The 23,438-nt window shown below is 39.7% G+C and overlaps 1 protein-coding gene across 3 annotated transcripts in view; it reads right to left on the bottom strand.

Annotated features, from left to right (window-relative positions):
* Positions 1-23,082, bottom strand: part of VCAN (versican) — a 138,602-nt gene extending 115,520 nt beyond the window's left edge. Inside the window, exons 1-4 of one of the 3 annotated variants that reach the window (XM_069085061.1) lie at positions 22,429-23,082; positions 11,947-11,988; positions 9,320-9,395; positions 988-1,365 (exon numbers count right to left, since the gene is read on the bottom strand). In XM_069085061.1, coding sequence (XP_068941162.1) covers positions 988-1,365; positions 9,320-9,389 — 448 coding nt within the window. In that variant the 5' untranslated portion in view covers positions 9,390-9,395; positions 11,947-11,988; positions 22,429-23,082. The remainder of the gene's footprint in view (positions 1-987; positions 1,366-9,319; positions 9,396-11,946; positions 11,989-22,428) is intronic. The other 2 variants (XM_069085059.1, XM_069085062.1) reach the window with 2 other exon arrangements.
* Between the last annotated feature and the right edge of the window lie 356 nt (positions 23,083-23,438).

Raw genomic sequence — 23,438 nt, 5'->3', positions numbered from 1 at the left:
AACAGTATCACAAAGCTAGTGAAGGTAGGGTTCAAACTTAGATCTTCCTGATTGCAAGATTGGCTTTCAGAGCAGCTAAGTGGCATTGTGAATAGAGCACTGGCCCTGGAGTCAGGAGAATGTGAGTTCAAATCTGACCTCAGACACTTAACACTTACTAGCCATGTGACCTTGGGCAAGTCACTTAACCCCAACTGCCCTGCCTTCCCCCCTCCAAAAAGCAAAACAAAACAAACAAAAAAAGAATAGCTCTCTATCCTTTATACCATATCGCTTCCCCATATAATACTAGATTTTAGGATTACAGGTTCAGAGCTTCAAGGAATCATCTGACTTCATTCCCTCATTTCATAGATGAGAACTGAAGGGTCTGGCCCAAGGTCATAAGGTAGTAAGTGAAAGAGCCAGGGTTCAAATTCAGGTCAGGTGACTCCAAAGTCAGGATCCTGAACCACACTGCCCTTACCCTCAGTAAATGAAAGCTATTATCATTGTCATTATAAAATAAGAGATTGTTTTATTAATGAGCAATGATAAATATTAATACACTAATAGTATAATCAATATTGAGACTGTTTTGTCTAGGTGAGATAAGGCTGAAATTGCTTAATTCCAAACCAAAGGTATAAAGTGATTTTGGAGGAGAAGTGAGGAGCAAAAAGAAAGAAAAAAGGAAGAAAGGAAGGAGGCAGGCAGGGAAGGAAGGAAGAAAGCAAGGAAGGAAAGAGGTTAGGGAGGGAGGGAAGAAGACAGAAGAAAAGAAAGGAAGGAAGAAGGAAGGAAGAAGAAAGGAAGAAGGATAACTTACCCAGTTACCCAGAATAAGTAGCAATTTATACCTAGAGAAGAATGTTAGGTTTATTTCTCTTCTGGTTATCACTAGTGTGACACTAGAATTAGACAGGTAATTTAAAGTACTAATTTGCAATGCTGTCAACATATACATTTCACTAAAAAAAATACCTAGACATTGCGAGATAACCTTACCATCTACTGCTAAGGACACAGTGTCTTGTGTGTCCTCAATTCCATACATGACATCGCAGCGATAAAGACCTGCATCGCTTGCTAGCAACTTGACCATGGTAAGTGAAGCATCTCCCACATCCTCTGGATGGGTAGGCACTGACACTCTCCCTTTGTAGCCCTGACCAATCTTGATATTGCCATTTTGGGCCACAAGCACAGTAGTTTCTTTCAAATCTTTTCCACTTTTATCTTCTTCAATCTTAGACCATTTGATGCGAAGAAATTCACTTGTGGTATTGTAACTGGGTGGTAAGGTGGGCATGGTTGAAAAGTGGCAAGGTAGGCTGACTTTTCCAGAAAGGAATCCCTTTACAGGAGGACTTTTCTCCACTTTGACTAGAGGAAAGAGAAAACCACATTATGGATGTTAGAAATGACAATCAAATTGAATTCTACACAAATGTAGGTAAAAGCATAGAATACTTCCCCACTAACAAAAAAGAAAAAACAACACATCATTATGTGTAAAGCTATACACTAACAGTTTTAAATATAGTGAACAATATGCATGCAGAACAGTCTAGGACCTGATAATACATTGTAAGAATAGTCTCTACATTCATTTTATTGGGTATAGAAATAAGGTTTATTTTTGAAGATTTTTTAAGGACTCATGCTTGCTATGAAAATAATTTTTAGGTAATAAAAAGTAAAATAATCCAAATGCAGTAAAATAAGGTATTCTGTTCTTGAGGCCACAAAGGACCTTTCACCTAGAGGTACACAAGAGGATTATGGCAAGCCTAAGGTCAAGATGGGAAGGGTCAGATGAAAGGTTTAAAACAAGAGTAGTAGAGAAAGAAAAGATGTCAAGAAATGAAAAGAAATTGAAATATTTGATCATAGCAACTTTGACATGATAAAGGCACCAGGAGAAATGAGAATAAAGTAAAAGGAACCATGTCAGTAAGCTGGAACAAGGGGAAATGCAATGTTTGAATATCCTTTTTTGGCTTCTGCTTTTGGCATCACTGCAACTCCAGCTGTAATCACTTTGCAGTAAGATGCTGCCACTCAGTTATCTCCTTGGGGGAAACTGGCTTCTGGTTATCTGACTTCTCTTAGATCAACATGTAGAGAATGAATTTCTGTTCAAAATTTTTAGTCTCCAAAACTTTAATTTGCAATATATCCAATGAGTTCTGTTATATGTAGATTTTCAAATCCCTGTTATTTCACTGTTCTTATAGTCTGATTTGACATAATATCTGAGAATAGTAGTTTTTTTGTCAGTGGAATAAAACATTCTTAAGAGTAATCTTGTCTCTACTGTGCATTTTAGCAATTTGAGGGATGAATTCAGTCTAGTTCAGTCGATGCATTCAGGGTAGCCTAGCAAATATTAGTCATCAAAAGGGTTTTCTAATAGCATTTTTGACCAAAGTTTAGGTCAGATCTTATACATCAAAGTAAATATGGTCTTTGGGTGATTTCATCATTTTCTAGTGATAGAAAACCTTAGAGGTCATCTAATCCAACCTGTTGTTTTACAGATGAAAGAAGTGAAGGTCACAGAATGAATGAAAACGAATGTATTGAGTCCTTGCTATATGCTATCTGGTAATCAGAATTTAATCACTTGTCTAAAGTCCCATGAGTATAAAGTTTCAGGATCAGCATATGAACTGAGGTCTTCTGACTCCAAATCAGGGCTTTTCCTCTCTCTATACCACACTCCCAATGAGTTCATTGCTCTCTCGCTTATCAACTTATAAAGATACTACCTTCACGATGTTTCATTCTGCATAAAAAAAAACTAGTGGTAAAATGTAAAACCTGTACAATATAAAGTCCTTTAAGTAAGAGGTTTTCTTTGTATCCCTGGCACCTAGGAGAGCCACTTTAATATATTAGGCTTTTAATACATGTTTATTGAATTGAAAATATTGCTTCCTACCCCCAAAATTAAACTGTATCCCTAAGGAACATGTTCATCCCAAAATAAGACTCACCAATATAAGATTCATCTGAGGAAAATCACTGATCTAATAAGGAACTTTAAAATATATGTTGTTTACTGTTGGTTTGAGAAATACAGGTTGAAATGCTTGGGATTGTTGAAGTATAATCCTTTGGAAACATTTTCATTTTGAAATGGCTCATTCAATTTATGGAAAGTCCTTTTTTTGATTTGAGGACTATTCAATTTAAACATAGTCCCCCATAAGTTCATTTCAAAAGGGATTAATACATTCAGCTATTTTTGTTGTTGTTGTTAATGAGCACAATTTTGTCCATGGGACATTGGAGCAAGTGGTTCTCTAACTGTACTTCGATGACATCATTCTATGTGGTGCTGGCGTCAATCATACTTTCTACCAAAAGACATACTTTTCCAAATCACTTTTGTGCTTCAGAGTTAAAACTTCAGTGTTTTTTTTACTGACTACTTTATTATTTTTTTTAAAGCAATTGGGGTTAAGTAACTTGCTCAACGTTACATGGACAGTTATTTCTGGGTGTGGTGCTAAGTATCAGAGCCCAGATTCGATCCCAGGTCATCCCAACTCTGGGGCCAGTGCTCTTACTCACTGCACCACCTGGCCGCCCCTAAGCAATAGGGGTTAAGTAACTTGCTCAAGGTTACACAGCCAGGTGTTTCTGGGTGGGTGCTAAGTGTCTGAGCCCAGAGTTGATCCCAGGTCATCCTGACTCTGGGGCCAGTGCTCTTACTCGCTGTGCTACCTGGCCGCCCCTACTGACTACTTAAAAAAAAAAAAAACTATTATGATTAGAAATCATGCTCCTTAGGTTAGAAATCAGGTATTCCTTTTTGGACTTTTTTTTAATCAGAGAGTGAGGTCAATCATTTTTTTCCCTATGAAATCAAACTGATGTCCCTAAATTCATTATGTAAACATAATACAAATGTAGTTTCTCTTCTAAAAGAGTAGCTGTAGGCCAACAAATCTTTAAGAAATGTCTGGGTAGTAGTCATATCCAGCAATTGTTGACATTCTGGTTTCATTCCTTGTGTGTATGAGAATTTGGATCTATAGAATGGCCACTTATAAGAGTATATAGAGTGGTGGCTAGGTGGCACAGTGAGTAAAAGCTCTGGCCCTGGAGCTAGGAGGACCTGAGTTCCGATGTGGCCTCAGACACTTAACACCAAAAAAAAAAAATAAACTAGCCGCGTAACCTTGAGCAAATTACTTAATCCCAATTGCCCTCCAAAAGGCAAAAAAGAGTGTATAGAGTGCTGAACAGTTTGTGGGAAAATCTAGATTCAATCCCCACTTCTGACACTTACTAGCTATTTGATCCTAGAGAAGTCACTAAACTCCATTAAGACTCAGTTTCCTCATCTTAAAAATTACTTTAACTATCTGTAATACCTATCTCACAAGGTTATTGGGGGTTGCAAATAAGGTAATGTATATAAGGCCTTATGTAAATGTCAGATATTATGAGCTTTAATATTAAGTAAAATGACAGACCAAATTTTTTTTTCATTTCAAAATCAAAATTCACTTTTGCTACAAATAACAACTGATGACCTGTCTATTTGTTTCTACAAATGTTAGTCCTGGAATTCTTTCTACTATAAAGTTTGATGTAGAAAGAAAACCCACTAGTAGGAACTTCTCAATGTTTATAATTTTTTATTAGAATATTTTCTGGTGATATTTCTGGTACCCAGTGAATTCCTTCTTTTCCAACAAAAACACACATATGCAAAGTTTATTTTAAATAATGAGAAAATAAAAATTGCAGAAACTTAAGTTTGGAAAAGTGATCATGCTGGTGTAAACCCTTTTATTAACATATGAAGAAACATAAGCCTAGATACTTTAAATGACTTGCCCAGGATCACACTGTCTTTTTTAAATTTTTAGTAAATTCAGTCTTGTAATGTTCATGTAACTTCAAGTATTTCACAGTGGATGCTTATTATTTATGGACTTAGTCTGTTTCTTAGAGAAAATGTTAATCATTAGGTAGGTACATAGAGTTCTTTAATTTTTTTGACTCAAGAATGTTTTAGAGCTTTTAAAGTGATTTAAAAAATATTGGCTTATATTTTGATTAGTGGTCTGTCTGCTTACATGAAAAAGAATTTTAATCAATTTTTTCAAGGAGTTAATTATTTGCTTCTCATAAAATATAGTTTCATTATAAACTTTATTAATATGTAGATTACAGGACCTTTCACTTCCTACCTCCCCCCAAAAGTTAACCCTTTACCCCAAAAGAGGGTTGAGATGAAGAGCATTCATCCTTTAAATCTGTATCCATACTAGCCTCTATCTATCAGATTGATGACAGGGACCATATATTATTTAAATTTTTTTATTATTCATAGAACCTAGCATAGTGCTATACAAGCAGTAGGTATCTAATTAATGCTTTATTATGCCTGTACTGTATACATAAACTATCAGGCATAATTCATCCATTGTCTAGATATAGTATTGATTAAACAGAAAGCTGACCACAGAGTCAGCAAAACCTGGGTTCAAATACAATCTCTGACACACACTGTTCCTATGACCCTGGACAAGTCATGCTTTCAGTGTCCCAAGTAACTTTCTAAGGCTATAAGATACAGAGTTGGTAGCAGTCTGCAATGGTGGAGGGAGCTCTTCCCCAGAGGCCCCCTGTATTGATAAAATCACAGGTCTAGTGTCTTTTTTTTTTTTGCCTTTTGGAGGGCAATTGGGGTTAAGTAACTTGCCCAAGGTTACACAGCTACTTTGTGTGTGTGTGTGTGTGTGTGTGTGTGTGTGTGTGTGTGAGTGTTAAGTGTCTGAGGCTGGAACCGAACTCCGGTCCTCCTGACTCCGGGGCCAGCGCTTGACTCACTGTGCCACCTAGCCGCCCCGCTCCCCCCAGTGTCGTTTCTTAAGCTAGTCTTTCTTTGTGTGCCAAAAAAGGGGTAGATCCCAAATGACCAATGGATGTTTCTGACACTGTGAACGTTGGTATGGTAGAAAACATGCTGGAGCTGAATGTCGAATGAAAGCATATTTGCCAAGAAATATTTATTTTAATACTAGTTTATAGGCACAGGGCAATTAAAAGATTTTGTTGGATGCGAATGTATAGTCTTCAAGAGTCCAAGTTTAACAGCAGTATTAACAAATATCTGTGTGGTCAAGCCTCTTGTGTATTAAATCTGGCATAATGTACTGAGGCCAAAGAACTAGGTTCTCCAAATCTAAATATTTTAAGAAGGAAATTTAGCTCTTTAGAATATAATGTTTATAGAAGGTATTTTTAAAAAGCTACCTGTAGGAGCTTTATGAAACTTTGACAATGAAAATAATAAAATGGATCCTAACAAAAAACTCACTGTTCTCACCAGATGGTTGTGGTGGAAGTGAGTGCAGTAAAGGAAAGGGATGTAAACCAAGCTTTAAATATTGAAGGATCAATTACTTATATTCTGTCAGTAAATCAAGCAGAGGGAATGATGTAAATTCCATCTGCGCAATGTGACCGAAGGACCCTCCCCCCAAAAAAAAATTGGTTTTGGATGTATACATGTCAGACAATACGAAAATTTACTGCCCTGTCCAAACATTGTAGGGTTTTCTCCATGGCACACTCCTCCATGTCCTCCACCAGTTTAAGTGAACTCTTGTTTTTATCAGTCTCTGGGTCAGTTCACAACCTCATATGGACAAACAAGTCTCCATGAGTAAACATAAAGTTAATGATCAGTAGAAGATGTGTTTGTTAATTTTAGTCATTAATCCCTTGAGTGCCTCTGGATAAACAGACTGAAACTTAGTATGGAACTAGAGGACTTGACTACACAGATTAATGCTGTCGATCTTGCTAGTGTTATACAAATACTTTTTATATGTCTTATATTCTTTTCACTTGAAGAAACAAAATTTTCTTGAAATTAACCCAGGGGAGGAATTGACACCTATCTATTACAATCCAAAGTTTATGTCCATGTTGACTGTAAAATAATCCCTGGGTGTTACTGCTTATGTGATTTGGGGTCATTGCTTTCTTTTGTTTTTAAATGAAGGCAGCATGCTATAGTGTCTAGTGAGCCAAACTGGAAGCCAGGAAGACCTGGGTTCAAGTTTTGCCTCTGAAACACACTGGCTCTGTGATCCTTGGTGACTCACTTAAGCTCTGATGTTACACATTGTAGAGAAAATGCCAACCTCCATTGGGAGAGGAAATTCCTTCAACCAGAAATTCCTAATACCAGTGAAATCATAGGCATAAATCCTATCCTAAATATCATTACTGGATCATAATACCTGCCTCTATTGCTTTTCTATCATACCCTTCCATCATCTAATCTTGTGACCATGTCACAAATCTCTAAGTCTTCCCTCCATATTCTTACCTTCATTGTCTCTCTATGAACTTTTCATTTGACCCCTCACAACTTATTAAACAGCTCCCAGACAGTTTGTTAATAGACTATTAAATGTATCTAGGTTCACTTCTGAGCCCAGAGCAATGTAGGCTAACCTCCCAAACTTTCCCATTTCACCTTTGGCTTCACAAATTAGCTGAAGTATCTTTGACCACAGAGAATGAATGTACAGGAGTGGGTTAGACCTGTTATCCCTGAACAACCCTGATATCTAAGTTTCACCTAAATGTAGGTTCTTCAGAAAGGAAGGTCGGGCATATTCCCATGACATTAGGCAATAGGCAGAAGGTCAAGTTGCAACTGCTTTTTCTCCCAGCTACCAAAGCCCACCAGAGAGATCATTCAGCTTTCCAAAAAATTCCAAATCCTGAATTCCTCTTCAGTTTTTGCTGTCACTCAGAAGTGGAGGTCAACGTAGTGAATTATGCTACCACTAGAAGTGAACAGAGTAGAACTTTGGGGTGGTGCTTTCTTTGGGGTCTAATTTCTGACCACTGACAAGCATCATAATAAAAAAAGACTGGACAATGGCTTTACCATTGTTATTACTGTCAGTATGATTATCAGTAATGCCACTGGTATTATTGATACTTAATAATCAACCAGTAACAATGAAATCAGGTCATATGTTCACATTGAAGGGACAGTCTGGTCAGGGTAAATGGCTTTACAAATAGATGATAATCAGATATTTTTAAAGACCCAGCTCTGTCACTTAACTTATTGACATTGATGAATCACTTTATTTCTCTGATTCTTAGTTCTCTGTCTACAACATGAGAATGATGACATTTATTCTATCACCCCTGATTGTTATTATTCTATCATCCATGACATGAACTTCTTGGGAAGTTCAAAAGAGGTAATGTATATAAAGTGATTTGTAAACCTTAAAGTGCTGTATAAATGTTGTTGGAATAAATACCATAATTCCTTTGCCTTAATTAAAATTAAAGCTAGCATATATAGCTTATATAAAGTTAAAATACATATATTTAAATTATAAAACCTCTAAATTAAAGTAGAATTTTGTTTGTTGCCTTCTGTTTATCTATTTTTATTTAAAACACCTATACAACTTCTGATCTGATGAGTCTTTAATGAAGGATGGAGAAAATGAGAGGTTAAGTACGCGGTAATAGTTTTCTTAAGTCAGACATAAAAACTCTATGTGATATTTCATCCTTTACCCTTTTTTTGACATGAGAATTTGTTTGGTTACATGACAATCTCTGTTTTTGAGGGGAAAACCTTTGCGAAGTTTGCTATTTTTATCTTTGAAAATGATGGAGAAAACCATTTCTAGTTCTATACCTGACTATTTGCCATGAGATTAAAATTAGCTTATGAATATGCTTCTCCCGGGAAGTTTCTTATCTTTTTTTAGTTAATTTGTTTATTTTTAGTTTTCAACATTTACTTCCACAAGTTAGAAATTTTCACCCCTTCTCCCCTCCCTCCTCAAGACAACCTGCAATCTGATACAGGCTTTGCATATACATTCCTATTAAACATATTTTCACATTAGTCATGTTGTATAGGAGAATTGTAATGAATTGGAGAAACCATGAGAAAGAAAAAACAAAACAAAAAAAGAAAAATAATCTGCTTCTCTCTGCATTCAGACTCCATAGTTCTTTCTCTGGATGTGGATGGCATTTTCCATCATGAGTTCTTTGGAATTAAGTGGATGGCATTTTCCATCATGAGTTCTTTGGAATTAAGTCAGAAGTTTCTTATCTTAAAAGTATGGCTATGACCCCCAGTGTTATCCAAAGACTAAACTTATTAGCTAAAAGTTCCTAGCAGCAGAGGTATTAAAAACAAATCTTAAAAAAAAAACAACTAATCTTTATGTTTGGCAAATCCACATTCCAATTTCACTCCCAAGCCCTCAAATTCCATATTCAGAAGTCACCTCCAGAAGTTCACCATACTCACCTTCACGTACTGCATGTATTATAACCAACGTAGAGTACATCCATAAAATATTTTTTATACTTAATAACATCTTGACCTAGAAACAAAGTAAAATATGAAGCAAATTAAAAGAATTCAAGTTTGTGAAGAGCTGCAAGTCATTAGTAACTCAAGAGTAACCTTCAAGAGTCCAATTCATAACGGGAACTGGTTTGTGAAAATAGAATTACCTACATTTGGAGGAATTATCATTTGGCTTACTGTCTTGACATTTTAATGATCAGTTTGAATCTCACCCAAATCATTATTTACCAAATATCCTTTCCTAAACCATTTCTGAGGATATATGACAAGTGATTCTGTGGAACAACCACAGTTGGTCAGAGAAGCTACATAGACCACAGCCTGAACAATGAACAGCTGGGTAGCAGGATCAGCGTGGTGACCACAGAGCTCTTTAGAAGCAGGAAGTTGAGCAGGGATGAAGAAAGAGGAAGAGGGGGAGGCAACAGGATGGAGAGGTTGAAAAAGGGTAATTTATATCAAATGAGAATGAAGTGGGATAGAAACTTTTCTTGGGAAAAGAAAAAATGACTCCACCCTATGTGATTCATGTCTCATGTAGATGGTATGAAATCAGAGAGTAAAACTGTGGTCTAGTTTCTTATTAAAAAAAATAAAGTTTAATTTCTAGATGGGCCAGATGGTCAAAACCACAAATTGTTCCTTAACAAAAGGAATTGGTATTTGCAATAAATGTACCAGAATTATTTCAGCAGTTCTGAGGTCTAGGGTTAGGTGAAGAAAAAAAATAGGTAATGGATGGAAAATATCAATGTCAATACTTACATATCTAGAGGTCAAAGAGTAACCTGCAGAACAATATCTGAACTCCATATTTTTAAGGTCATGCTCTGGAAGCCCACCTCTGTTGCTCTTTCCTGAGAACATTGCCAAAGTATTCAGGATAGAATGCAAGCTCCTTGTTTTCTTTTTCTTTTTGTACTCCCTGCATCTAGCACACTACTTTATACATAGTAGGAGCCTAAGAAATGCTTGTGGAATTGAACTGAATTAATATTGCCTGGTGTTCTTGAAAATAAATTTAAACTCAGTTTCATAATGGATTATAGTGCCAGGGGTGGGAAACCTGTGGCCTTCTAGGGCTTTGGGTGCAACCTTTTGACTGAGTCAAAGTTTTATAGAACAAATCCTTTTATTAAGGTGATTTGTTTTGGGAAGTTTGGGATCCATCAAAAGGTTGCACTTGAGAACCTAGAGGGTCACATGTGACCTCAAGGCTGAAAGTTTCCCACCCTTGAGACCCTTCCTCATGTGATGTGTATGCGTGTGTGTGCGTGTGTGTTTGTACGGATCTAAGATTTTATTGATGTTGGTGGGAGGGGTAAATGGTTGATGAGGACTTTTTTAGCAATTCTAGTAATGTAGCTATTCTGAAACTTAAAGTCTCAGAGACTTGCTTGGGGCACTAAAAATATAAGTGACTTACTTAGGGTCATGCAGCCAAGTCGATATAAATCAGAGGCAGGACCTGAAAGTCGTTTTTATACATTATGGATAATGTGCTAATTTCTCAGATTTTACTTTAAAATTTAAAATTAAATAGCACATAGTTCCTATTTCTATGGTTTTGTTGTTGAGTTGTGTCAGTTGTGTCTGACTATGTCCCCATTTAAGATTTTCTTGGCAAAGATACTAGAATGGTTGACATTTATTTCCTTTTCCAGTTCATTTTACAGATGAGGAAATGGAGGCAAACAGGGTTAAAGCACTTGCCCAGGGATCACATAGCTAAGAAGTGTCTGAGGCTAGATTTGAACTCAGGTCTTCCTGATTCCAGGCCGAGCACTGCTATGCCACCTAGATGCCCTTTTCTATATTACCAGTTATGAATATTTCTCAGTTGATTGGATTTTTAGTGAATTCTGTGGAAATACTACTACAGGGGCAGTGGGATATAGGTCAGAGGTCCAGCTTGGTTTTCTAATTCCAGTTTTACCACTAACTTGACCCTTATGGGCCTCATTTTCCCTATCTACAAAATAATGGAATTGGACTAAATATTTTCTAAGTTCTCTCTTTTAGATCATGTATCTGTGTCATGACTCTGGCTATTAGTGCAAAATACTCAAAATGTCCTGGATTTATTATGAGAATATTCTGGCTGGAGGACTTGTTTGGTCCATAAATTAATCTTGTACTTTAGGCAAACAAATGTTAGTTGAAGGAATGAATGGACATAATTTAAATACTCTTGGGAAATAGAAAATCCAGTCCAACTTTCTGTAATCTTTAAACATGAGGTTTCTTTAAGAAGCAACAAAAAAAAAAAACACTAGAATCTCTATCTCTCGATGTTAGATTAAGAGAGAACTCTGAGCTCTGATCTCTCTCAAGCTTATCTGGGAGAACTAGTCTTGCTTATTTAGGAACCTACTTTGTACCTGGTGACTAGTATTGACCTGCCTTCAGCCACAAGGGATTTGGAAAATTCCTACCAAATGTTTAAGGACATGGGGCATGGTGAATGTGTCCTTTAGGAGGTCAATGATAACAGAAAGACAGAGCACGGCCCTGGATCTCATATAATGTTAAACTATTTGGAAGAGGCCCTCTAAGATACGAACCTTTTAATGATGATCTATAGGTTGAAAGATGCAAGGGTCTCCCTGCATGGAAAAGTATAAATTAATTGGCTGTGATCCTCTTGGAAGGAAAAGTCATGGCTCTACATTTCTAGGAGAAATGTCAGAAAAACCCTGGGAGCAGCAGGGAAAATTCCCTTGGGAAGAGATAGTGAACTTTAATTTTGAAAGCAGGAAGTAAACTAGGAATGGGGTAAGCTTACAGTTACCCTATCTGCAAATAATGTCAGTATCCCTCCCACACTCTTCTCTATAGAGGACACAAATTCTGCTTCCCGGATGAGCGGTCTACAAGCATGTAAAGGTCACTGGTTTGAAGACAAATGGGAGAGGCCTGGTCTAACACCTGGCATTGCCAGAGCTGAGCATTCAAAAGGACACAGCTATTGCTACCAACCAGCTGAGGAACTAGGAAAGGAAATCCTGGGCTTCTCCTGCTACAAAGTAGAGAACCTCAGGATGTTCATGGATATTGTCAGAGTTGTGCCTTCTGAATACAGAGCTATAACCAGAGGGATTCTTGGACTTTCTCTGCTAGAATCTAGAGGACTCTAGAGAGAAGAACTGTGGATATCCAGAATAGCTGAATTATAGAATCATAGATTTAGAGTGATATGGGGCCTTGGGGATCATCTAGAGATAGAAGAAGATGCCTACTTGGGGTAGCAGATGGGACAGTGGAGAGAGAATTCCAGAGGAGAGAAGGCATAGCTCAGAAAACTGGAAGAAGACTCTTAGTATGGAAATCATAAGTAACAATGGGAAATATTCTTTTGGGGATCTTGGGGCCTTGGGGCATGTACACAGCAATTTAACTTTTCTTATTGGGTCTTACAGTAATAATAATAGCATCAATGGTGGTAGTAATAGTAATAAAGATTTGCAAAGTACTTTACAAATATTGTGTCATTTTTATCCGTTCGGTAGTCCTGGGAGGTGGGTGCTGTTATTATCTACATTTTACAGATGAAGGAAGTTAGGCAGATAGCAGTTAAATGACCCACCCAAAACCACATAGCTAGCAAGTGTCTAAGAGTGGATTTGGACTTGTGTCTTCCTGATTCCAGGTCTCAGACCTATAATATCAATACCTGATTTTTTCTGAGGGAGTAGAATAGAGTGGTGTGAAAATACTATATCTACCAAAGCTATTTGAGTCCCCCCCCCCAAAAAAAGAAGAAAATAATATTTTAGAGTTTTATGTATCAGAAACAGCCCCATTTTAGGACTCTCTTCTCACCTCCTAAAGGATTTCTCTTTTCTTCCCAGGCCTAGGTCTATGTCCTGAATCTACATAAAATACCACAGACCTCCGCTGCCCAGAGTCTAATCTTCCAAAAGGTATAGAATGAATAATGCCCAAAGAGAAGAAAGATCATCAGTTTTTACAGTTTAGTTGTAGGAATTGGTACATTCATGAGATTACTATAGCTAGAATCAAAGGACCCAAGTTCAAATCCTTGCTCTCCCACTTACTTCATGTGCAAAATTCAACAAGTCATATAACCTCTCCAGGCCTCAGTTTCCTCCACTGTAAAATGAGGGTGTTGAACTAGATCACCTCTAAGATGTCTTTCAGCTCTAAAATCTATGATCACTCTATCTCTGTCTCTATCTGTCTGTCTCTCTGTTTCTGTCCCTCTCTCTTCTTTGGTCTCTTGACTATCATGTTCCTGAATTTTCTTTATCTGTTATGCCTATTTTGTGTTCTAGAGATCAGAATGAGCTTTTAAAGAACAACACTTTCTTGGCTATAGAAGTACCTCCTCTTTTGTGCTCCTTTTATATCCATTTTGAAAAATAAATAACGTTCAACCCAAGGAAAAATGCAAGGAGATGCTCTTATGTCAGTCTGGGGGGGTCAGTCCTTGATAAGTGTAAGTATGCTAGGGGAAACACTTTTTCAGACAGGGTTTTCTTAGACTTGCTGAGAAGCAGCCAAAGTTTGTGTTCCTCCCTAGCCCTTCTTCAAAATTGAAGCATTTAAAAAGGCATTGGCCTAAAATAACACTACTATAATTTCAGATCTTTAGAGTTTTTCTTTCATAAAACTATTTTAGTTTCATGACACCTAATTCATTAAGTTTTTTTAAATGCAACTATTCAACAGTAGAATAAAACATATGAAAGGACAAATAATTAAAAAATTAGTAGTAAAATAGCAGAAAAGTAATTGAAATTCAAATGAAAATTTGGAGAAAAAAATCTGAGGATAAATGTTAGCAGGAATGGGGGTCAGGGAATGATAGGAAGGAAGGAACAGAGGAATAATTTGCCTTCTAAAGCTAAGAAACGCATTAGAAATCTTTTTTTTTAGACTGAAGATCGATTATATTTAAGATTGGTCCTCAAAGAGTTTTTTTAAGTATCTATGATATGGAACCACTCATTGGCACTTGCCCCCTTAGACATTCCCAAACTGACCAAATCATTCAATTTCATCACGCCAAACTAAACTGGTCCAAAAAATTGGGCAAAAAAGAAAAAACATCAGCTGCCCAGGTGAAATGACTAGTATTGTTTAGGACCTTTGTGGAGGAGGAGGAAAAACTGATTCATTAGAGGACATAAACTGATCTCCATAATTCATATCACAATTACTGACCCAGTGCTCCTTGGGACTACGTTGTGCCCAGCTTTGGAGACAATTTTCCTTTCTCCTGCCTCGTCTGTGAGTTTCAGCATCAAGAACCTCATAAAATTTCTTTTTCTTATGATCTCCCCTCCCCCAATTCTTCTGCTCTTGCTCATCATCTGGAATTTAGTGTAACTTCAGGTGGTGACAAGATGGGCTCCATGAAAAGGACTTGGTAGATAGGAACTAAGTCTTGTTTTGAGCCAACTGTTAAGTGGAAGGTGAAGGGGAGGGAAGCCACTGGAAGTCAACTTTTGCTGGTCTTTTATGGTGGTTGAGAAATTATACAGAGTGAGATCAAAAGAATCTCAAATCTATATCCATGGGAGAATGGGAGAAACATGCATGCCTCCAAGGATTACACAGGATTCCTATAACTAGAGCCAGGGCTAGGTGGGCAGTTGCCTAGGGTGTTATTTCAGGGGCAGAGGGAAGAAAGGGGAGACACAAGGGTCATTTTTATTATTGCTTTTTTAATAAATATTCCAGTGGATCTGGTACCTGATCAATGCAGATATTCCCCCCAATGTATATGCATATTATAAATATACCTATTTTGATGCCAGAAAAGTCTGCTCTCCGTGACCTGTAGGTTTCCTTTTGTAATAAGTAAAATTGTGTACGTTTACATGAAGTCTTCAAAGGTTATTGTGAACAACAGTACAGGGAGTACAATTTTCAGACCATGCCTTGGATGTATAAATGCCTTTTCACAAGGGTGTAGCCAGGGGTGGGGAACTTATGGCCTGAAGGACACATGTGGCCCCCTAGGTCCTCAAGTGTGACCCTTTGACTGAATTCAAACCTCACAGAACATCCCTGTTGTCTGAATCCCAAAGTTTAGATTCAGTCAAAGGGTCGCACTTGAGGACCTACAGGGTCACATGTGGCCTCAAGGCCACAGGTTCCCTACCCTTGGTATAAGTAATACCTGGGGTATGGGCTCCCTCTTAAGGAAAATGGTCCTAGACTCCATCAGTCTACTTTCCTCTCCCCCAGAAGTCCCAGGTATGTACAGAGCAAATTAAAGTCAGAGACAAAGGGTTTTTTTTTCTTGTAACTTATTGCAATATTGAACTTCGAGTCAAAACCCCTACTTTCACATTAAAATTCAGACACTTACTAGTTGCTTGACTATGGGCAAATCACTTGACTTCCCAAAATTCAGTTTTCTCACTAATAAAACAGGGAAAGTAGTACTGGCAATGTTGACATCCCAGGGTTATTGGGCACTTTATAAATGTGAGGGATGATTAGTGACCCTGGAATACAAGTTGTCACCTGATTTTCTCCAGCTATAAAATGGAAATGGTACATCTCAGACGACAATGGAAGTGTCTTCTCACTGGAGGAGACAATGTGATGAGAAGAAGAGCTTTATGATGTGACCTTGAAACCACTTCCTGAGAAAAATCACTCACAGTGCTGTATCTCCAACCCACTAGTGTATTCATGGGGACAAAAAGAGATGTCATTTTGTTATTGCTAAGTGTTGACTTATCCTTCAACTTGAAAGGAATATGGAAATGCCAGGATTCATATAAAAGATTATTACTGTCCTTAGAGACCAAGACATGACCAAGAACAGGACATCTGGGCTCTGTTTGTTCTAAGGATACTCCTGGTATGGAACATCAGTCAATCAAATAGCATTTATTAAACCCCTACTGATCTTGGCCTAGGGGCTAAGGATACTAGTAAAAAAAAAAAATTCTTATCTTCAAGGTTCTTACTTCCCAGGAGAATACAAGGTCCTAATGACAGAATGCATTAAAATTATTAATTTAAATGACAATATTAATTATTAATTCATTTAAATGATTTTAAAATATCATCTTATGGGGTGGCCAGGTAGCACAGCGAGTAAGAGCACCGGCCCCAGTGTTGGGATGACCTGGGATCGAATCCGGGCTCAGACACTCAGCACCCACCCAGAAACACCTGGCCGTGTAACCTTGAGCAAGTTACTTAACCCCAATTCCTTTAAAAAAAAATCTCATCTTATTATCTTTCAAATGCATAATCTTTTAAGACCAATCTGTCCAATTGAGTACTCTCTCAGAATTTACTAAAACGCTAAAACATTCAAAAATACTCATTAGATATGTAATTCTTATATTGTTTACAATGAGAGTATCTCATACTGTCGATACTCATAAATATTACAAATAAAATAAACCTTTTATTCATTTATTTCTATACATACCAGAAGGTATTTAAAAAAAATAAATGACCGACACATTAAACAGAAATCACTTGCATCTACCAGTGAAATGCAGCTTCTTCTGGCACATTTGGTGATAACAGCTTAGCAGCAGTGTCCAGAAAACACTAGACTTAAAAATGAAAAAATAATTTATCCAGTCCAGACTCTAAGAGGAAACTGGCAGAATGCACTACCCAAAGTGGAATCTGGCCAAGACATTTATCTCTACTTCCCCTTGTTCTGCTTCCAAACCAGAGAAAGAGTGCAGGCCTTGTATTTTCTGGTGTGGTGCAGTCCGATGCAACAATCAGCATGTTTTCTCCAACCAGAACTAGTAAGCCCTAACAATACATATTTGTCAGTCTTAACCATTTCCTCTAGGTGGGTGGTGAAGTAATGGCCTCCTACAGGCCTTAATTCATTATTTTTTTCTCAGAAGAAGCATGTGTCTCTGAAACTATGTTCTGAAACAGGAAAATAGTCCACTTTAAATATAATGTCTAGAGATATGTTCTGTGCACAATAGAAAACATTAGGTTTAAATCTAACTCCAAAAGATTCCTTGGGTTAAATGACTGTGGGAGAGAGAGTGTGTTGACCTTGTGTTCTTTCTGTATCACTGGTGATCAATTAGTGTCCAATCATTAACCATGAAGGACTAAGCAAAATCATGTGGGAAGAGAAAGAACCATAGATACAACTTTAATAATTAGATGGCCTGAGAGAGGTACACTTTCATATCATTTGATGTTTATTCCTGTTTATGAGTAAAACTCTCAAGAGTCATCTAAGAACTAACTTAAACCTGTAAATGCCTATAGAACCAGTAGCAATCTTTTAAAATTTATTTAACAAACCAGAAAGCCTGCTTACGCACTATTTTTAAAGATTTTTTTTTAGATACTTGAAAAAACAAACCTTAGCCCATATAAAAATTCCTCTAGGTCAGAGAACTTACTTAGTTTTTTCATTTGTTCAATGGGTACGATAGTATCATGCTACCTGTCTCACAAATTTTGGGGGGCCAAAGTGCTTTGCAAACTTATCTCATGATATAAATAAGTAATTATGGTCATTGTGCTATAGAAATGTGACCTGTTATTCACTGTACATACTTCAGACTTAAGAGTTTGAGGACATCTTGCTGGGAGAAGTAATTTAGCCCTGTGGAACCCACCAGTACCCTTCCATTGGTCCAGGGGAAATTTTCACAGAGAATATAAAATATTGTAAACTATTCCTTACTTCTTTTCCAAAGGAACTGAATCCAAAGCAGAGGAATAAAAGTTGGATCTTTTAAGGCCTTATTCATCATTGTTGCTACACTCCCAAGTCTAGGAAAAGTATTTAGTTTGGAAAAGTGCTTGTATTAGATGTGCCTTCGTGATTATGCTTTAACTAAGTCCACAGATTTCTGTTTTAGAACAAATTTAAATCAATATTTTCATGATAGGTTTTGCTGACGGTTGCCAAAGGGTAGCTTGGGAGGTTTGATTCAAAATCTTTGGTGTGACTGCTTTAGAATCATGGGAATTACAGTTGGAAGGGTTCTTAAAGATCCACATTTTAAAGGTAAGCTAGCTGAGGTCCAGAGAGGGTGTGCAATGTACTCAAAGTCACACAGTCAAGCTAATGTCAAAACTACAGCAGAGCTAGGTTCCTAAATTCATCTCCTGGTTCCAAATTCTACACTCTTTCTACTTCCCTTCACTGCTTCAAGATGAATAACTCATATTTATATCACCCTTCCAGGTTTTCCAAAGTGTTTTCCTCACTTTGTGATGTTCTTTAGTCATGTCTGACTTTCTGTGACCCCATTTGGGGTTTTCTTGGCAGAGACACTGGAGTGGTTTGCCATTTCCTACTCCAGTTCATTCGACAGATGAGGAAACCAAGGCAAACAGGGTTAAGTGACTTGCCCAGGGTCACACAGCTAGTAAGTGTCTCAGGTCACACTTGAACTCAGGTCTTCCTGACTACATGTCAGGAGCTCTATCTACTTACTGTGACACCTAGCTCTCCTCACAGCAACCCTTTAAAGTACAGACTGCAAGTATTCATTAGACATATTTTACAGTTCAGGATCATGGAGATTAAGTAGCTTACCCAGAGTCACACATGGGGAAGGATTGCAATTCAGGGTTCCTGACTCCAAAGAAAATTCTCTCAATTAATTAAGTTTTGTCAGTGTTCTCTCAGAGATAAATATGTCCTTAGACTCTCTGAATAGTAGACGGAATAAATTTAGCATTTCTATAAAATCTATATATGAATTTCTAGGTTGATTTATAGTAGATCACTTACCATTACTCATTCTCCCCTAAAACACTATATTTTAAAATGTCTCCCTACTTCTCTTAGATGACCCCCTCCTCAAAAAGGAAAAATAAATAAAAAGAACCATTAACAAATACTCCTTTAGTGCAGTCCCTTTTAACAGCATCTGGATGCAAGGGAGTGAGTGTCTGAACATGCCACACCTGTCTGACTGCTGTTTGTACTTGATTCACGCCCACTCTTGGGGTCTCCTCGCCTCCCTCCACCCTCAACCCTCCTTCCAAATATGTTCATTGGCCTGCAGCATACTGGAGCTCCATAGAAAACATATGTCTGTGGAGGAGGAGGAGAAGGAGGAGTTATGAGCTGGGTTGGCAGTTCGGTGGGGCTGGCTGCGACTGACAGCCCCAACCTGACTCCAAAACCCCAGACAAACCCAAACGGCCCAGGAACTTTCTCCCGGTCCAGCTTTACAACACATGTTCAGAAAGCAACATGAAACTTAAAAAGAGAAGCCCCAATATGTCTCTGGCACATCTCTGGATGTGATAGACTCAGTCCACGTGGCGGCGGGTAAAGCCCAGGGATGGGAGGGAGGCCAGGCCGGCTCCCTCTCCTGGGCTTGGTAAGAGCGTGGGGAGTGAGCCAGCCAGCACTCTCAGTAATAGCTGCCTGCCTTTGTCCTTGGAGCCGGGCCACCTCCTAATGAAGATCAGTTACCTCCTCCCCCACCCATTGTGGAGCTCTCGGCCCTAGACCAGTTTGTGAAAGCAGATGGAATTAGAGAAACTCTTAAAATAAGACGTGGCCCCCAAAACAAACTGGTCGGTGTGCCGGCGTTTATGAAACACCCCAATCTCAGTCCCTCAAGGTACTGCTAGTTTCCTCCTCTGATGTCTTTCATTTGTTTCCCTCCTCCTCTTTCTCCTCTCCGTCCCTCTCTTTTCTCTGTCTCTCTCTGTCTCTCTTTCTATCCCTCCCTTCTCCCCCTCCCCTTTCTTTTTCTCCCCTGTCCCCATCCTCTACTCCTCTTAGTGTTATCAAATGAGTGTCGGGAAAAGGACTATAGGTATTTTTAAAAGTTGCTGTTTCCGTTCACTCATGCTTGTGACAGATGCCCCAATCTTAGGGATTTTCTGGGGAGACAGATGCTATTCAAAAAAGAAAAAGACCTTGAAGCAACATTACACAAGATCCCTCTTCTTCCCCTAGACAACACAATAGTTCCCCAAGCCCGCACCGAATTCCTTCTTCCATCCTCATGCCTAGCTAGAGACCAAACTCCGGTTTGGTCATTAATGAATGGTTTGGAGGGCGGCTCCCTCCCTGCGGTTTAATCAATGGAAGATATAGCTCGGCATAGCCCGACTTCTCCAGCAGGGGACGCCGCGGCTCGCTACATAGTGGGAGATGATTCCTAGACATCTCGGTTTGCTAAAGGCCATAGCGGAGAGGAGGGGCAGATCTGCCGCTGAGCGCCGCCTCCTCCCTCCAGCCCTAGGAGGAAGGCAGGGATTTCACACAGCCCATTCATTTGTCAGCTGTGGGGGGAGGGGGAGGGAGGAAAGACACTGGCCAAAGAGCCCTAGGCAGAGACAGATAGTGGGGGAAGAGAAAGAGTGGCAGAGGAAAGAAAAAGAAAGACAAAGAGGAGAGGGAGGAGAGTCCGAGAGCGTATTTAGGTGTGTGTGTGGAGGGGGAGGGGAGTGCATTGTGAGCTGGAGGGTTCAGGCATCCTGGGCTCAGTCTTAGTTTTTCCCTCTCTAGTAGCTCCCAGCGTCCCAGAGACATCTCCCTCTTCCCGGTCTCCAGAGTCCGGGTGTGCGCTGAACAGCTGAATCCGAAAGCAAATAGTTTCAGCTATGACACGTATTTTTCTCTCGCTCTCGCCTTTGCCTATCAGAGTGACCACTCCACACCCTTTGATGGAGAACGAGTCCAGATTCCCCTGCGTAAGGGCACACGAGCTGAGCTTTGGGTTTCCTCCTTAGCCGGTTTTCTGAGCAGGACAAGGAGAAACTCCTTGTTAGAGCCTGCCACTCACCCCGAGCTCCCGACTCACTCCCTCTGCGGACTCTTTGACCCAGTAAGAAAAGTTGCTCAACTTCAGTGCAAAGAAGTGGGAGGGACCAAAGAAAGAAAAGAAGGCAGAGAGAGGGATGCTTCGCCGGGGATGGGGACCGATCCCAAAGTTCTCGTTAAGATGCAGACTTTGGATTTCCGGTCCACCTTTGTCTAGGGAGCTCACACTGAGTTAGACTTCCAGTGGGTGCAGAGGGGATGTAGAGGGGGCAGCGCGCCTCTCGCCCCTTTCAGGAAATGCTAGGGAAATTCAACTACTACTCGTGAGACCACCAGCACCACCCCACCCCGCGAATCAGCTTCCCCTGGGGAGAAATGATCCTTCACAACCTTAATTGATCGGTTCCAAGCTAGAGCTTTTTCCCGCCGTCTTCCCGGTCTCTATAGCACTTCAAACCCACCCCCACCCCCATCCCCAAGTCATTTCATGCTGCTCCCCTTGTATACCCGTAGGACAAAAGAACATAGGGAAGCAGAGGGGAAGCTTTCACCCCTACTCCTCCCAAGGCGATGGGGGTGGAAGGAAAGGAGTTTTGCTCCAGTGACCCCTTGATCTCTCTCTCTCTCTCTACCCTCACCTCCCCCTAAACACTTCAGGTGGCCGAAAGGAGATCGCCTCCTCTTAGCGTCCTGCCACTGCTGCAGCAAGAAAGGAAGGATGCAGGCTCCAGGTCACTTCCCAATTTCTCTTCCAAGGGCTGCCCAGAGAGCGGCTTTCCAGGAACGCAAGCAAGTAACCACAAACTAGGGGCAAAAAGACCCGGTAGCCAGCACTCACTCTGAAAGATTTCATCCACTTTTCATAGGCAACAGCTGGATGTCTGATTCCCCAAATAGCCTATGTACTGAAACAGGTTTAAAAAAAAAAATCCCAGTGTAGTCACACCTCCCTAGAGTTTCAAAATCCAATTCCTTTGAGAGTTGTCTTTCACACCCCCTTTCCCCCAATTCTTTCAATCTTCCTCTCCCTTCCCACCCTGTTTTCTTTGTCCCGCTCTTTTCAGCACCACAGTTCCATCTGTATTCCTAACCACTGAATTTCTCTTGCAAAATGCACTTTTAAAAGTTACCTGCAATCTGTTTAAGGAAAATGGTGCTTTCCCCTAACTTAACCTAAAAGCCGCTACTTTTATTTGTTTGCGGGCAAGACTGCCACAAATAGCTATGTCCTCCTTCTTTTTGGTTTTGTAAAGCCCGCAAGTGATTCCTAGCAGCCAATTTTCTTAAAAGAAAAGGGGGAGAAGAACAAAAGAGACATAATTACCTTAAAGGTGGCTGACTGCAGAGTTTGGGGGGGGGGGGGGAAAAAAGGAAAAAAGGAAAGAAAAAATTCCCAGTGTAGTGCTGAGGTTATTCCAGAGTTGCTCGAGGTCACACGAAGCAGTAAATCCCTTGATTAATGCTCAAAGAAGCCTTGCAGGAGATGCTGAATCCTGGAGGGTTCCTTGCTCCCAGAGCCTGCTGGAGAGCACCTGATTCTGAGCGTCTGCGCCCGAGAGGAGTTCCTCCTCGAAGAGGCTCTCAGTCAGCTTCGCCTGCAAGTTCAAATGCGGGCTGTGACACCCATCATTATTATATCATTGTACCGTCAGCGCTGAGGAGGAGACTCAAGTCGAGTAGAAGGAGGAGGAGGAAGGAGAGGAGGAGGGTTCATTCACAGGCTCCAGAAGAGCTTTGCAGACACAGTCACAAGAGCTCAGGTCTTCTGGAAAGCGGGCTGAAGGGGCAGGACAGGCAGCTCCAGGCTCTTGCAGCAGGGGCCGCCTGCCTTCCCAGGCACTCCCACCTCTCCCAGTTTCTTCTTGACAAGAAGTACCAATAGGCTTGGGGAAAAAGCAACGCTCCCCATTCAACAACTTAGTAAAACATCTTGCTTTGCAGGGGAGGAGGGGGAAAAAAAACTGATAGCCTCTCTCTACAGCCTTCCCCCCACTGCTTAAGAGCCTTTCTGTTAGGGAGTTAGATTCCTCTAAAAGCTATTGTAGTATATGTAATAGAAAAGTGAACTAGTCATTTTTACTTTGGAGAAGTAAGACTGTTGAGTAGAAAAGAACTTGGTTACAGTGTGTTTACACTACAACAAAATCTGACTGCATGTCCCATCTGTGGAAAGTGTCAGGATTCTGGCTCCCGCCAACCCTAAAGGAGTGCTGAGAAACTGATTATATGAAGAGGAAAAAGAGGAGACAGGGAGAGAGACAGACAGACAGAGACAGAGACAGAGAGACAGAGACAGAGAGAGAGAGACAGAAAGAGAGAGAGAGAGAGAGAGAG

This window comes from Petaurus breviceps, unplaced genomic scaffold (genome assembly GCF_028583685.1).
Source record: "Petaurus breviceps papuanus isolate PSGF00001 unplaced genomic scaffold, PetGlider_PUasm1.0 175, whole genome shotgun sequence".
NCBI lineage: Eukaryota > Metazoa > Chordata > Mammalia > Diprotodontia > Petauridae > Petaurus > Petaurus breviceps.
The sequence above is the reverse complement of the archived record's forward strand: the minus strand, read 5'-3'. Positions and strand labels throughout refer to the sequence as shown.